Below are 16,662 nucleotides of genomic sequence, written 5' to 3' on the forward strand. Positions count from 1 at the left end.
CACAGTATTCCAGCTGCGGCCTCACCAATGCCCTGTACAGGTGCATCAAGACATCCCTGCTTTTATATTCTATCCCCCTCGCAATATAGGCCAACATCCCATTTGCCTTCTTGATCACCTGTTGTACCTGCAGACTGGGCTTTTGCGTCTCATGCACAAGGACCCCCAGGTCCCTTTGCACGGTAGCATGTTTTAATTTGTTTCCATTGAGATAGTAATCCCATTTGTTATTATTTCCTCCAAAGTGTATAACCTCGCATTTCTCAACATTATACTCCATTTGCCATATCCTCGCCCACTCACTCAGCCTGTCCAAATCTCTCTGCAGATCTTCTCCATCCTCCACACGATTCACTTTTCCACTTATCTTTGTGTCGTCTGCAAACTTCGTTACCCTACACTCCGTCCCCTCCTCCAGATCATCTATATAAATGGTAAACAGTTGCGGCCCGAGTACCGATCCCTGCGGCACGCCACTAGTTACCTTCCTCCAACCGGAAAAACACCCATTTATTCCGACTCTTTGCTTCCTGTCGGATAGCCAGTCCCCAATCCACTTTAACACACTACCCCCAACTCCGTGTGCCCTAATCTTCTTCAGCAGCCTTTTATGGGGCACCTTATCAAACGCCTTTTGGAAATCCAAAAACACCGCATCCACCGGTTCTCCTCCATCAACCGCCCTCGTCACATCTTCATAAAAATCCAACATGTTCGCCAAGCACGACTTTCCCCTCATGAATCCATGCTGCGTCTGATTGATCGAACCATTTCTATCCAGATGCCCTGCTATCTCCTCTTTAATAATGGATTCCAGCATTTTCCCTACTACAGACGTTAAGCTGACCGGCCTATAGTTACCCGCCTTTTGTCTCCTTCCTTTTTTAAACAGCGGCGTAACATTAGCCGTTTTCCAATCAACCGGCACTACCCCAGAATGCAACGAGTTTTGATAAATAATCACTAACGCATCCACTATTACCTCTGACATTTCTTTCAATACCCTGGGATGCATTCCATCCGGACCCGGGGACTTGTCCACCTTCAGTCCCATTAGTCTACCCAGCACTGCCTCTCTGGTAACATTAATCGTATTAAGTATTTCTCCTGCTGCCAACCCTCTATCGTTAATATTTGGCAAACTATTTGTGTCCTCCACCGTGAAGACCGACACAAAAAACGTATTTAAAGACTCAGCCATATCCTCATTTCCCACTATTAACTCCCCCCTCTCGTCCTCCAAGGGTCCAACATTCACTCTAGCCACTCTATTCCTTTTTATATATTTATAAAAACTTTTACTATCATTTTTTATATTAATTGCTAGCCTAGCTTCATAGTCTATCCTTCCTTTCTTTATCGCTTTCTTAGTCTCTCTTTGTTGTTTCTTAAATTTTTCCCAATCACTTGTTTCTCCACTATTTTTGGCCACTCTGTACGCAGCTGTTTTTATTTTAATACTCTCCTTTATTTCCTTCGTTATCCACGGCTGGTTCTCCCTTTTCTTACAATCCTTGTTTTTTGCTGGAATATACTTTTGCTGAGAACTGAAAAGGATCTCCTTAAAAATCCTCCACTGTTCCTCAGCTATCCTACCTGCCAGCCTGCTCTCCCAGTCTACCTTAGCCAATTCATCCCTCATCCTATCATATTTCCCTCTGTTCAAACAGAGGACACTGGTTTGAGACCAAACTTTCTCCTCTTCCATCTGAATCAGAAATTCGACCATATTGTGGTCATTAGACCCAAGAGGGTCCTTCACAATAAGATCCTTAATTCTACCTACCTCGTTACACAATACCAGATCCAAAATAGCTCGTTCCCTCGTCGGTTCCGTAACATGCTGTTCAAGGAAACTATCCCGACAGCATTCTAAGAACTCTTCCTCCATTCCACCCTTACCGACTTGAGTCTGCCAGTCAATGTGCATGTTGAAGTCCCCCATGATTATTGCCGTTCCGTTTTTACACGCATCCCTTATCTGCTTGTTTACAGCCCTCCCTACCTCAACATTATTATTTGGGGGCCTATATACCACACCTACTAGTGTCTTTCTCCCTCTACTATTCCTCATCTCTACCCATAATGATTCCACGTTTTGTTCCTCAGAGCCTATGTCATCCCTCAGTACTACCCTGATATTATCTCTTATTAATAGCGCGACCCCACCACCTTTTCCTTCCTGTCTATTCTTCCTAAACGCCTGATACCCCTGGATATTCATCTCCCAGTCCTGGTCACCTTTCAGCCACGTTTCTGTAATGGCCACTAGATCGTACCCACTTGTGCTGATTTGCACCATCAACTCATTCACCTTGTTCCGAATGCTTCGTGCATTCAGGCAAAGTGTCCTTATTCCAGCTTTTATCTGAACCCGCTTTGATGAGTCGCGAACACCGTCTCCCTCTACTCCCTTATCTAAATTACCGCCTTCATTCACTTGCACCCTCTCCTCTACCATTAATTTTGTAATTCCCCTTACCCCTGCATCCTCCCCCCCATCAATTAGTTCCTTGATCCTAGTCAACTCTTCTAGCTCCCCTCCCCCCAACCTATCTAGTTTAAATTCTCCCCAGTAGCCTTAGCCAACCTACCGGCCAGGATATTGGTCCACGTGTGATTCAAGTTCCACCCGTTTTTTGTATACAGATCACCCCTGCCCCTAAAGAGGTCCCAATGGTCCAGGAACCTGAATCCCTGCCCCCTGCACCAGTCCCTCAGCCACACATTCATCCTCCACCTCACTCCATTCCTGCCCTCACCTTCCCGTGGCACAGGCAGTAATCCTGAGATTACTACCTTTGCTTTCCTCTTTCTCAGCTGTCTCCCTAATTCCCTGTACTCCCTTTTCATGACCCCTTCTCCCTTCCTACCCACATCAGCGGTACCAATATGTACCGCTACCTCAGGCTCCTCTCCCTCCCACCTCAGGATTTCCGGGACGCGACTAGCAACATCCTGGATCCCGGCCCCAGGGAGGCAGACCACCATGCGAGAATCCCGCCTGCCTCCGCAAAATCGCCTGTCTGTCCCCTTCACCATCGAGTCCCCGATTAATACCGCCTTTCTCCTCTTTTCCTTAGCCCTCTGAGTTACAGGGCTGGACTCCACTGCGGAGACACGGCCACTGCTGCTTCCCCCAGGCGGGCTGTCCCCCCCAGCAGTACTCAAGCAGGAGTACTTGTTGTGCAGGGGCAAATCCACCGGGGTGCTCTCAACCACCCTAGCCTTACTCTTCCTGGCCGTCACCCACTTGGCCTCTTCCCGTGGCCCTGGTGTGACCACCTGATGATAGCTCTTGTCTATCACCTCCTCATTCTCCCTCATCAGCCTAAGATCCTCGAGTTGTAGTTCCAGCTCCCTAACACGGTCTCTCAGGAACCGCAGCTCGACACACCCCTCACAGATGTGGATGTCCGGGAGGCCAGATGCCTCCAGGACCTCCCACATCCTACACTGGGAACAACACATTGGTTTCACACTCATACTGGACACTTTATGTCAAGTAAGACAGTGAAAAGTTAATAAGAGTGTAAGGAAACAAAAACTCACCCCTGCTCGTCCAAGCCCTGTGAGCCAAAGCCCTGACAGCTCACTCAACTTCCCACTCACTCTGCTGCCCGCTACGATGCTGCCCGCTGTATACTTTGGTGCACTTTTAAACCCTCCAAAAACTTCCCCTGGCCACTCCTGGCCTGACTTCCGGTTTTGAAAAAAACCTCCGATTTTAAACCCAAAATTAACTGAAAAAATAAATAATTAATTACAGTCAGAAAACCCACTCTCTTACCCTCAGCCTGCTCCTGGGAACAAAACCTTGTGTCCCCCAACATTCCTGTACATTATTTGTGTCCTCCTTTGTGAAGGCCAACAATTTCTTTGTTCCTCATTATAAATTCCCCTGTAAGGGACCTACATTTGTTTTCAGCAATCTTTTTCTCTTCACATAGTTACATACACCCTTAAAATTCAATGTTAGGGAGTTTAAATAAAGCCATATGCCAAAGGCGTATTGCCTGGAATGTCTGATTATCTTTGGTTAAATGTAGACCTACAAGTTAACTCCATTTTGCAACATTTTAGCTGAGGGTATGTATTAATGGTTCAGTTTCTTGCAGGCAATCTATTTGGTTAGCACATCAAAGCCACACACTTTACACATAACAAGTCTTTTGCATAACCAGTCCATAGGCTCTTCTCCCTTTCATACAGATCACACATCCAGGATCTGCCTCCTGGTCTCTTGCACAGGCAAATTCTCAAAATTGTCAAAATTAAAATCCTTGTTCTGCCACAGTCCTTTCCACTTCTGCCTCAGTTTTGTCTGACAGGCTGTCAGCAATACCAAAGTCTTTTAATACCAGTAAAATACGGCAGATGTCAAGCTGCAACTGAAGTCCACAAGCAATTTGAAACTTAAGAAATGCTGAACGTTCCTTTTAAATGTTCCTGCTCTTGTGCAGCTTCGTGCTGAGGTAATGATGAGCTTATATCAAACCTAAATAAGAGCTCGATTGGAGCACAGTGCCCACTATTGGGATCAATGGTATAGGAAGGAGGAAAGACATTGAAGCTTCAGGGAAGAAACAGTGCAAGTTTACGAGGATCATAGAATCCCTACAGTGCAGAAGGAGGCCATTCAACCCATCGAGCCTGCACCAACAACAATCCCACCCAAGCCCTATCCCCGTAACCCCATGTATGTTTCCTGCTAATTTCCCTGACACTAAGGGGCAATTTAGCCTGGCCAAACAACTTAACCTGCACATCTGAGTTTAGTAAGAAGTTTAACAACATTAGGTTAAAGTCCCCTCCACATTTGAGTTTATCCAGCACTTTATGTTTTTATTTGAAGTTTATTAAATCAATCATAGAATCCCCACAGTGCATCAGGAGGCCATTCGGCCCATTGAGTCTGCACCGACTCTCCAACAGAGCATTTTATCCAGGCATTGTCCCCGTAACCCCATGCATTTACCCCACTCAACCTAACCTGCACTTTGGAGTGTGGGAGAAAACTGGAACACCCGGAGGAAACTCACGGTGACACGAGGAGAAAGTGCAAACTCCGCACAGACAGTGACCTGAGGCCAGAATTGAACCCGGGTCCCTGGTGCTGTGAGGCAGCAGTGCCAACCAATGTGCCACTGTGCCACCAGGATGTTGCCTGGGTTGACCAAATACAGATACAAATAGACCAATGCAGATTGCAGAGCGATACAATAAACAGATTTGAACTTATGAAAGGATGGGACAGCATAGCCAGAAGCAGACTGATTCCAAGAGTTGAGAGACAAAGAAAATGGGGCAGTAGCTACAAGATTAAATGTAATATTCACAAATGAGAGAAGGAGACACTTCTTCACAAAAACAGCTGTGAGAACGTGGGGTCCAGTTCAGCTTTGATGGTTCAGGCAGAAACATCAACATTCAAGATTAGTTTGGATAGCTGCGTGAAGGAACAAGGGAGCAGGGTGAGTAATGGTGATTGGAAATATTTGCTTGTGTGGAGGTTAAAAGACATCATGAGCTAGTTGGACTGAGTAATGCATTTCCCGGCTGTAGAGTTTGATGTATTTCGATATATGAGCTACGAGAGCCCTGCAGGGGGCTGTAAAATGACGACAATGGCAGACTCAGTGGACGCTCTCTCTGTAAGTCACAATGTTCCACAGTCTGAGCAAAATGCACTTCTCCCCTTTCTGGCAAAACCCTTTACACAAATATTTCAGCAACGTGAACACAAGTCAGCAAGTCTTTTTCCAGTCAATACATATGGCGAAAACGTCCATCTCGTGGCATGCTGTGCTAAAAGGCAAATGCCACAAGAACATATAGGCTGGTCCAATATTTATTTTGCAAGTACAACCATAATTTTGCATTGCTGGGGGAATGAATGACAACTTGACATTATACGCCATGATGTATGGTCCAACTGAAGTCAATGGAAATGAAAATTGGATGGGGTTTAAAGGGAATAGTTCTTCTAGTACTGCCGATAGCTACATCACTGCAGCCATGCTGCAGGTTCCCAGAGTTGTTTGATTCAATCACATTGATTCATTCATCCCTTTGTATGTTCTTCAAATGACTGCTTGAACCTTTTTGTCACTGCCAACAGCAACAGCCCTGGCTTAGGTTAAGAAATAACATGAGCCATTATCTTTTTCGCAGGTGCAAAGTGTGAAAGAAATTGGGCATTAGGCTTGTAGCTAATTTAAAGAGCTTTACGTTAGTGAGAAGCCTCACAATTATTGAGGACTTTAATTGTCCTAAGGTGATAATCAAAATGTAGAGACATTCTCAAAATGCATGGAGGACTATTAGGTTGAGTGGCCATGCTAAATTGTCCCTTAGTGTCCAAAGATGTGTAGGTTAGGTGGATTGGCCATGCTAAATTGCCCCTTAGTGTCCAATGATGTGTAGGTTAGGTAGATTGGCCATGCTAAATTGCCCCTTAGTGTCCAATGATGTGTAGGTTAGGTTGATTGGCCATGCTAAATTGTCCCTTAGTGTCCAAAGATGTGTAGGTTAGGTGGATTGGCCATGCTAAATTGCCCCTTAGTGTCCAATGATGTGTAGGTTAGGTGGATTGGCCATGCTAAATTGCCTCTTAGTGTCCAAAGATATGTAGGTTAGGTGGATTGGCCATGCTAAATTGCTCCTTAGTGTCTAAAGATGTGTAGGTTAAGTGGATTAGCCAGGATAAATGCACGGGGATACGGAGATCAGGCTAGGGGATGGGCCTGCTCCTTCAGAGAGTTGGTACAGACTTGATGGGCCGATTGGCCTCCTTCTGCACTGTAGGGATTCTATGCTTCTATGATTGATTCTCATTGCATCATATATCCAATAGAAATAATGCAAAATCAAAATATTACAAATGTTGGAAATCTGAAATACAGACAGAAAATGCTGGAAATACTCAGCAGATCTGACCACATCTGTAAAGAGAGAAACAGAGTTAACGGTTTCAGCTCTGTGACTTTTCATCAGAACTAGAAGCTAGAAATGTAAGCAGCTTCAAGCAAGTGAAAGGGGATGAGGATGGGAAGAAGAACAAAAGGGAAGATCTGTGATGGGGTGGAGGGCAGAGAGGTTAAATGGCAAAAGATTCCATGGTGCGAGACCAAATGAAGTGGGGCAAGTTAAAAAAAAACCAAAAGATGTTTCTAGAAGAGGAACTGAACAGCGGCTGTCTAGAAGCAAAGGAATCAAGTGAGAAATGAGAGGGACAAGAAACAGCAAATAAAGGCAAAACAAAATGGGGGCACAGGTTATGATCTAAAATCGCTGAACTCGATGGACTTTGAAAACAGAACAGGACAAGTAGGTGAGCTGAAGCTAAGAAAACATCTGTAATAAAGTCAGGTTCTGTTCATGTCACATTAAAAAGTATAACCAAAGGATGGAATCAAAAAGAACAATTTTTGGAACTGCAAATCAACACAATTCAGTGGGACGAAGACTGTTAAAAATTGACAATCAAACAATGGGTAATCCCTGGGAGAAGTTCATATCTGAGGCGGATAAAGTAAAGATTAAACACAATGAAGTTCAGAAGAAAAGAGGAAATACTAAACACTTGAATTCTGTGGATAGGGAGGTTGGAACAAAAATTATTTTAAGAACAAGTTATGTGATAAATGTAAGGAAGATAATACAGAATAAAATGATGGGAAGTATAGAACATGAAGTTTCAAAGGACAGAATTGGGAGGGATGGAAGGGAAGGGAAAAGATTAGGAATCTGAGGGAGGATTATGTTCAGTGCTTGACATTTTACTCCATTAAATGTCATCAGCTATTGCTCTGCCCACGTAAATATTCTGTCCTGTTCATCTGCTTACTTCTGTCTCTGACCCTCCTGAAAGATGAAATTGCGATTGGGTGTTGGCACAAGATGGGCTATAGCCAATCAGCAGCCTGTTTGCCACATCATTTGATTTTTTTTCCCAGTGGTTTAAATGACGGAGTGTTACACAGATTTGTACTATTGCTGAAGGCTAATTTCACCTCCCCAGTCTGAAAACATCTACACGTTATCAATTTGCATTGACTTGCTGATAATAGCTCTTCATTCAACCAACAACATTTGTACAGCACAATCTGCTTCCACACCATCAACAGGTTTATTGTAGTCAGTAAAGTACCAACATTGTAAAAGATGAGGTGTCAGAAGATGGAGACGTCTAGGAAATGGAGATTGAGGTTGGAATGCCCCAACCCTCCCCCTGCGAGGCAAATTTTGTCATGGGGGTGCATTTACTCAGGCAGGAGAGTGGGCACCCTGCTGTCCGCTCTGATTATGACCACAGCGGGAAGGCCCGTGAATGGCATTCCTACCTCATTGTCAATTGAGGCCTCCAAGTGGTTAATTAATATTCACTCAAGGACCTCATCCCAATGCCACTGGTATTCACCTGGCAACAGGTGGGGTACAGGGGGAACGCCATGCAAGAAGCCCAAAAACAAACCTAATCCGGTTTTCTTGCAGGCTTCAAGAGATTGTATCCAAAGGTACTCAAGTGCTTAACCGAGGGAACTGGCATCAGGAACAGGAGGTCCCACTGAGAGCCACCCCTGCCCTTGCTGTTGAACCCCATCCTGCCATCACTTACCTGTGGTTTGGGTACCTCAGCGATCCTGGGCTTTGGATGGGTGCATCCTCAAGCCACCGGCACTGCCAAGCAATGCACAGCTGCAAGCCTCTGACTGGACGGCAGCTTTCCGTGGCAGAGGTGAAGCAGGATTTCCATTCCCCACGGTCCCTGACCCCAGAGAATGCCCACTGCAGGCCAAGTTTTCAGTATGCCTTCTTGAAAGGAGATGATGCGGGATTCTCGCCAGACGACCTCCATGGCCTCCATTAAATACCACCCTAAGAAACTGCCAAATATTATTAGAGTCTAAAAATATTATCTCTAGTGGTTTGAGTTTTAAGTGCCTGTGCAAAGCTTAAAGAAATTTCATTTGCTTAATGTCACCTACATGTTCATACAGAGCTGAACCAGTGCCAGGAGTTCAAAACTCAGAGGTATACAAGATGCTACACAACAACCCAGAGGAAAGAAGTGAACCAAGACAATCTGGCTCCTTCCGAGCAATCCAAGATTATTTGGAGGCAGATGAAAGTGGTGAGCGTCACTGGCGTCCGGTCTTTAATAGTGATGCATGATGGACTAGTTGGACATGAAAGATCCGATTGTGAAAAGTCATTGAATGATAGTGTAAATGTTTAAACATCAGATTTGGGCATCTCTTCCATTCTCGCTATTGCTTTGTTTGTGACACAGTGGGTGAAAGGATGCTCGGGCTTATGGGGTGACCCGCTGTGCACATAGGGCAAGATTCTCCAATCTCGATACTGGAGGGTAGCATCATGGGAGAGATGGGAAAATCTGAAGAGCTGTTAAGAATCAATGACCCTCCAAATTTTTCCATCTCACCCACGAAGATGTCCACCAGTGTTGGGGGTCAAAAGATCCTGGGTGTAGGACTTAATTCGACTTGGGTGTGGTGACAATAAAAGGGATTGTGAAAAAAACTCAATTATAGATCATTATTGTTTATACGTCAAGCAAAGGATGTAGGAAGGGCTGATCAGACAACGATATGTGCTCAATTTTTTTATTCGTTCCTGGGATGTGGGTGTCGCTGGCTGGGCCAACATTTATTGCCAATCCCTGATGGCATTTAAGAGTCAACCACATTGCTGTGTGTCTGGAGTTACATACAGGCCAGAACAGGTAAGGACGGCAGATTTGCTTCCTTAAAGGACATCAGTGAACCAGATGGGTTTATCTGACAATCGACAATAATTTCCTTGTCATCAATAGATTCTTAATTCCAGATTTTTATTGAATTCAAATTTCACCATTTGCCATGGTGAGGTTCGAACCCAGGTCCTCAGAACATTACCCTGGGTCTCTGGATTACTAGTCCAGCAACAATACCACTACCCCACCACCTCCCCTCAATTTGCTACAGTTAATTTGTGTGGTTGACTCGTGGACAGTTCAATGGTGACTATTACAAATCTGGAATTAATGATGACCATCAGTTTCATTTTCTGCCAAATGACCCAGGTGCTCGTCCCATGGTTACTAAAAGTGTGAGGGCTCCGGTGACAAAAGTTGGTGCTTCGGCGGGAAGTGTACAAAAGCTGCCACTGTGTGACAAGTGTGGAAATGGAATAGTGTAAGTATGCTTCAAAAGGAAGTAGGTTTTGCTGCGATAGCAACAAGGTGAAGAACCCTGTTTGAAAGCAGGCTTTAACTTACTCCTGGCTGTCCTGTCTGGAGACAATACACATCTCTTTAACCTGTGCTTAATGCTCTCTCCACTCACATTGTCTGTATCTTTAAGATCTGGTTGGTTGTAGAGATTCGCATTCTAATCAGTATTCTGTAACTTGATTTTGTGTCTCTGTGCCCTGTTTGAGAGCAGATTTCCACTCCATCTAATGAAGGAGCAGCGCTCCGAAAGCTAATGGCATTTGCTACCGAATAAACCTGTTGGACTTTAACCTGGTGTTGTTAAAACTCTTACTGTGTTTACCCCAGTCCAACGCCGGCATCTCCACATCATGACTATTTCTGACCAAGGCAGAAGTTGGAAATCAGTTCCGTTGCTTTGAGTCACAACATTGCGAATGTAACACAGGAGCGGGGGGGAGGGGGGGCGGATCCATCCTGCCTCTTTAGCCCCTCTCGAGTAATAATTTTATTAAATTACTTTTTCTAACTAACCCCGATTTCCTGCATTGTGAACAAATCCACTATCATGGTGTGAATTTAGCCCACTGTCCTTCTCCACTCTGAGATCAGATGCAAAACCAATCCAAAACTGCTGGGATGACTGCAAAAGTCTGACGTGAGTTGAGTTTGCCGACCTTGCGATTTGGATGTTGGTTTACGTTTCTTGAGAGAGGTTCAATTAACCATTAACTATTGTGGTTCCCACTGGGAACCATGGGAAGCCACCACTGTCATACAGCTTAAAGGAAGACACATCTTTCAGTTTCCTGAATTGGATTCTAATAAAACAGTCACATGAAAGAGCAGATTCATAGAATCATAGAAACCCTGCAGCACAGAAAGAGGCCATTCGGCCCATCGAGTCTGCACCGACCACAATCCCACCCAGGCCCTACCCCCATATCCCTACACATTTACCCACTAATCCCTCTAACCTACACATCTCAGGACACTAAGGGCAATTTAAGCATGGCCAATCAACCTAACCCGCACATCTTTGGACTGTGGGAGGAAACCGGAGCACCCGGAGGAAACCCACGCAGACACGAGGAGAATGTGCAAACTCCACACAGACAGTGACCCAAGCCGGGAATCGAACCCAGGTCCCTGGAGCTGTGAAGCAGCAGTGCTAACCACTGTGCTAGGAATAAAATTTTCTGCATTGAACAAAATTGTTCATTTTAATACAGACTAACTTCCATCTTACCAGCAATGCTTAACTCCCCATCGTTTGTACACAGATGTTTAAAAGTTCTTTCATGGATGTGGGCATTGCTGGCTGGGCCAACAATTTCTTATCCATCCCTAATTGCCCTTAAGATGTGGGGGGAACGTCTTCTTCTGCCTGCTTTTTGTAAAATGGTGATTCAACTACTTATAAAGGGTTTACAGATAGTGCAAAGGGCGAGTCGCTCCCCCACCCCTCCCCGCCACTCCCTGTGATTAGAGTTTATCAAAGGAACATTGATTTGGTTCTTGGGTACCTTTCCAAAACTGTCAATCATCACAGAATTCAACAATGCCCCTCCCCCACCTTATTGAAAAGGGGAAGTTCCGTTCACCAAAACTTGTTCAGTGAACTCGTCTTTGGACATTTATGAAGCATGGCTGCCCTGGTTCTTCCTTTGCCCCAGAAATAAGAAGAACCTGAAAACTGTTGTTCTGTGATTGGAGAATGTGGGGAGGGTTTGGGGGGGGGGGGATGTGAGGGGGTGTCGGGGTGTTGGTGGGGGGGGGGGGGGTGGTTGGTGTGGGGGGTGTGCGGGAGTGTCGGTGTGGGGAGTGGGCGGGGTGTGGGGGGGTGTCGGTGTGGGGGGGTGTTGGTGTGGGGGTTTTGGGGAGGTATCAGTGTGGGGGGGGTGGGGTGTTGGGGGGGTGAGGGGGGTTGTGAGGGGTTTGGGGTGATGTGGACTGGGTGATAATCTGACATCCCAGGAGCTGGGGCTGTTAGCCGGGCAACAGACTTCAGCTTAATCCCATTCCCTTTATGTTCTGGTATTGAGGGCACAACTCGGCTATTCCTGAAACTCCGTCCAACTTTTCTCCTGAGGGGCCCCGTGAATCCTATGGCTGCTAGCATCAGGCACTGGTTTTGTTCTGAGCTCCTGAAGGTCCCAAAGGTCTTAAGGACTGCCATAAGAATTCTCCTGTGAGCAATGGAGATCTTCATTTTGAAAAGGCTTGGCCTGCTCAGGGCCTCAGTGCCACCCATAGGAGGGGAAGGGTACTGCCCCAAACCTTGACCATTACAGTGTGTGTGCTGCACTCTTACAGGCGCTGAGCAACAATCCCAAACAGAAGCAGAGACACACGTACCCGAAACAATAACTCTCGTTTCTCTCTCCCCGAAACAATAACTCTTGTTTCTTCCTCCCCGAAACAATAACTCGTTTCCCTCTCCACAGACGCTGCAGACATGCTGCGTTTTTCCAGCATTTTCTGCTTTTGTTTCAGATTCCAGCATCTGCAGTATTTTGTTTTTGTTTAAATGACCATCTCCTTGGGAATTGGGATGGGGTCAACAGCTGGCAAAGAAGAGGGTAGAAGTACCATGCCACCACACTGCCATCCAGACCAACCCCACCAGCCCCTTCCCCTTTCCTCAAAAAGGATCCACAAAAGGCCTAGCCCAGCACCTCTTTAAAAGTAGCAATGTTAAACTTCAAAGAATGTTTGTGTATCTATTTGAATATGTCTAGCCCTGAAAATCCTTTCACCCCCTCCCCCCCCCCCCCCACCCACCCACCTCCCTCTTACTAATTCTGTGAATTTTGCAATAAGTAAAACGGACACTGTGTGACTTTTGAGGTTCCAACTGGTGGCACAGTGGTCAGCACTGCTGCCTCACAGCACCAGGGACCATTCGATTTCCAGCTTGGGTCACTGTCTGTGTGGAGTTTGCACATTCTCCCCGTGTCTGCGTGGGTTTCCTCCGGGTGCTCCAGTTTCCTCCCACAGCCCAAAGATGTGCGGGTTAAGTGGATCGGGAATGCTAAATTGCCCCTTAGTGTCAGGAGGACCAGCTAGGGTAGTTGCATGGGGTTATGGGAATAGGACCTGGGTGGTATTGTGGTTGGTGTAGACGCGATGGGTTGAATGGCCTCCTTCTGCATTGTAGGGTTCTATAAACTCTAATGACCTTGGGCAGAATCTCTTGTCTTCTGGCCTTCTCCACTTTTCACTCACTCATCCTGGGTGACTAAGCATCTCCTGATTCAATTTCTCAGGAGACGAGCTTCCTGCGCCAATTAGCCATGGGAGACCATGACCTGATTTTCATCCACCTATTTTACATCTGAAATAATGGGTGGAATTTTCCCATCCCGCCTGCCACAGGAATTGTAGCGGGTGGGACACGGACAAAGGTCCATTGATCTCGGGCGAGATTTTCTGGCTTTGGGACAAATGTGGCTGGAAAACCTCATCCTATGGGTGCATCAATGCCCAATTTCAACCCCCCCCCCCCCCCCCCAATCCTCATCCAATACTCTCAGTTTCTAAGTCATTAAAAACATTTCCATGTTTCAGTGGTCACCAGTGGTCACAGTCTGAGGATTCAGGGTAGACCATTTAGGACGGAGGTGAGGAGACATTTCTTCACCCAAAGAGTGGTGAGCCTGTGGAATTCATTACCACAGGAAGTAGTTGATGTCAAAGCATTGAATGTATTCAAGAGGCGGCTGATTATAGCACTTGGAGCAATTGGGATCAAAGGCGGCACGGTAGCACAGTGGTTAGCACTGCTGCTTCACAGCTCCAGGGTCCCGGGTTCGATTCCCGGCTCGGGTCACCGTCTGTGTGGAGTTTGCGCATTGTCTGCGTGGGTTCCCTCCGGGTGCTCCGGTTTCCTCCCACAGTCCAAAGATGTGCGGGTTAGGTTGATTGGCCAGGTTAAAAATTGCCCCTTAGAGTCCTGGGATGCGTAGGTTAGAGGGATTAGCGGGTAAATTAGCGGTTAAAAAAAAAGGGATTAGCGGGTAGGGCCTGGGTGGGATTGTGGTCGGTGCAGACTCGATGGGCCGAATGGCCTCCTTCTGCACTGTAGGGTTTCTATGATTTCTATGTTATGGGGAAAAAGCAGGATTAGGCTATTGAGAAGGATGATCAGCCATGATCGTAATGAATGGCAGAGCAGGCTCAAAGGGCTAAATGGCCTCCTCCTGCTCCTATCTTCCACGTTTCTATGTTTTGCACACTAACATAAAATAATTCTTCCCCACAGAGGAACAGTGGTCAAAGCCCGTGACAAGTATCGACACCCAGAATGCTTCATCTGCTCTGACTGTGGTATCAACCTGAAGCAGAAAGGTTACTTTTTCATAGAAGGACAACTGTACTGTGAAGTCCATGCAAGGGCAAGGACAAAACCACCAGAGGGATATGATGCTGTGCCTGTTTATCAGAATATGAAGGCCTAATTTTCCTGTCGAGGTCTGAAAGATTGGAGCCATTAATCGAAGAAGCCTGTCTTGTCACTGTTTCGCTGCATCTCAAAATGTGGTTAATCTTTAAATACAGTCTTCCACGGCTAGATTATTTAGAAAATGCTACTTGTTCAATTATCCTTGTTCATAGATTGCTACCTTGCAGACCTTACAGAAAGAAACACTGCTGTATGCGTTGGCACATTGATGCAACTAATTATATAAACAACCTAGTTTGTATAGTCACCTCTGTAAAAGCTATTGAATCAATGCACATTGTCCAATCAAATGTGAATGAAATGTACTGAGCACCAAGCCTGTGAAATATACATTAAACAAATGATCTGGCAGCCTTACATCATATTTTGTTGGCATTGTGATATTATTGGATAGAATTTGTACTCTCCTTGCCCACTGTGGTATCTTGGAAGGAATGGCGTCCTCCAAGACCACCAGAAAGAACAAATTATTAACTGTATAAAACTACGTACAGAGAATGAGATAGATGCTACCAATTACTTTGACTGGGGCTCCTTGACTATCTGGGAGAGCCCAGCTCAGCCCCAGGCTTCACGCACTTTGGCCCAATTGGCCAAACAGGTCACATGACCCTCCTAAACCCCACCCCTTAAAGGGTCTGGCTAGTACACCCACATACACAAAGTGATTCAGTCAGAAAGCTGTGGTGAACCCACAATTCAGTATTCTCCCACAGGACAGCATGCTGGCACAGTGGTTAGCACTGCTGCCTCACAGTGTCAGGGACCTGGGTTCAATTCCAGCCTTGGGCCACTGTCTGTGCAGAGTCTGCACGTTCTCCCCGTGTCTGTGTGGGTTTCCTCCGGGTGCTCTGGTTTCCTCCCACGGGTCCAAAGATGTGCGGGTTAGGTGGATTAGCCATGCTAGTATTGTCCCTTAGTTTTAGGGGAATTAGCAGGGTAAAAATGTGGGGTTACAGGGATAGGGCCTGGGTGGGATTGTTTTTGGTGCAGGTTCAATGGGCCAAATGGCCTCCTTCTGCACTGTGGGGATTGTATGATTCCATGCTATGGCACCCTGACATCAATGATTGGTTCCCCGCCTGGAAGCAAGGCTGATTGACAGCTGGACCTCCAATCAGGTGTTCACCGATGCCAAAATGCCCGGGTGAAGGGAAGGGGCGGAGTCAACCAAGGGGAGTGGTCATCATTTGAGGGAGGGAGGGTGTTGACAGGAGGAAAGTAGATGATTTTGGGGGGGAGGTGGGGGGTTTCAGAATTGGGTTCCAATCCTGGTGGCGGTGTGGGAAGGGAGGAATCAGAGCCTGGTTGGGTGGTACTGGGAAGACTGGAGGCCTCGCGGGAAAGGTGGTGGCAGAGGCTGATCACGGAGGCTGCCCAGGCAGGGATCTGGACCTGAATTAGGAGTGAAGGCACCAACCTCCTGAATCCACCCACGCCGCACCTCGATGAAGCTCTGACACGTTCCCCATCGCTCACAAAACCCGGCTGACAGCAGCGACATTTCAAAAACTGCCCACGAGCCTCATTATCAAATTGAAAATACCAACCCATCTCCGGGGAGCAGGTGGGTCACCTTCCAACTTCAATGAGAGTGAGCTGGAGTCAGGTTTAGGTTAGAAAAGAGATTCCTGAGATTTTAAACCTTCCCCTCCCCCTCACACATCCTAAATCAACCCAATTTTTAAGCTAGAATTCAACCCATTGGCCGGAATTTTACTGCCCCGTCACCATGGGAATCGGAGCAGGCAAGGGGTGGACCGTGGGAAGGTGTGTTGATCTCGGCAGGATTTAACGGTTTTGGGGGAACAAGGCCGTAAATTCCCGCCCACTGTATCAGAACACATAAATACAAGTGTTTATGGACAAATTGTGGACACGTTTATACACAATATATATGAAAGGTTTCGACCTGTTACATTGGTTGTAATTTAACCTTCACATGCAACAGATAGATGTAAGCAGTTGCCCGATGTGATAG

General features: G+C 46.3%; 1 protein-coding gene across 2 annotated transcripts in view; it reads left to right on the forward strand.

Moving 5' to 3' along the window:
* The window catches only part of LOC144495119 (PDZ and LIM domain protein 3-like), a 78,632-nt gene extending 63,587 nt beyond the window's left edge, over positions 1-15,045 (forward strand). For both annotated transcript variants that reach the window (XM_078215046.1, XM_078215047.1), the window contains exons 5-7: positions 9,003-9,136; positions 10,088-10,199; positions 14,481-15,045. In XM_078215046.1, coding sequence (XP_078071172.1) covers positions 9,003-9,136; positions 10,088-10,199; positions 14,481-14,676 — 442 coding nt within the window. In that variant the 3' untranslated portion in view covers positions 14,677-15,045. The remainder of the gene's footprint in view (positions 1-9,002; positions 9,137-10,087; positions 10,200-14,480) is intronic.
* Positions 15,046-16,662: the final 1,617 nt, after the last annotated feature.

Source organism: Mustelus asterias, chromosome 6 (assembly GCF_964213995.1).
Source record: "Mustelus asterias chromosome 6, sMusAst1.hap1.1, whole genome shotgun sequence".
Lineage (NCBI taxonomy): Eukaryota > Metazoa > Chordata > Chondrichthyes > Carcharhiniformes > Triakidae > Mustelus > Mustelus asterias.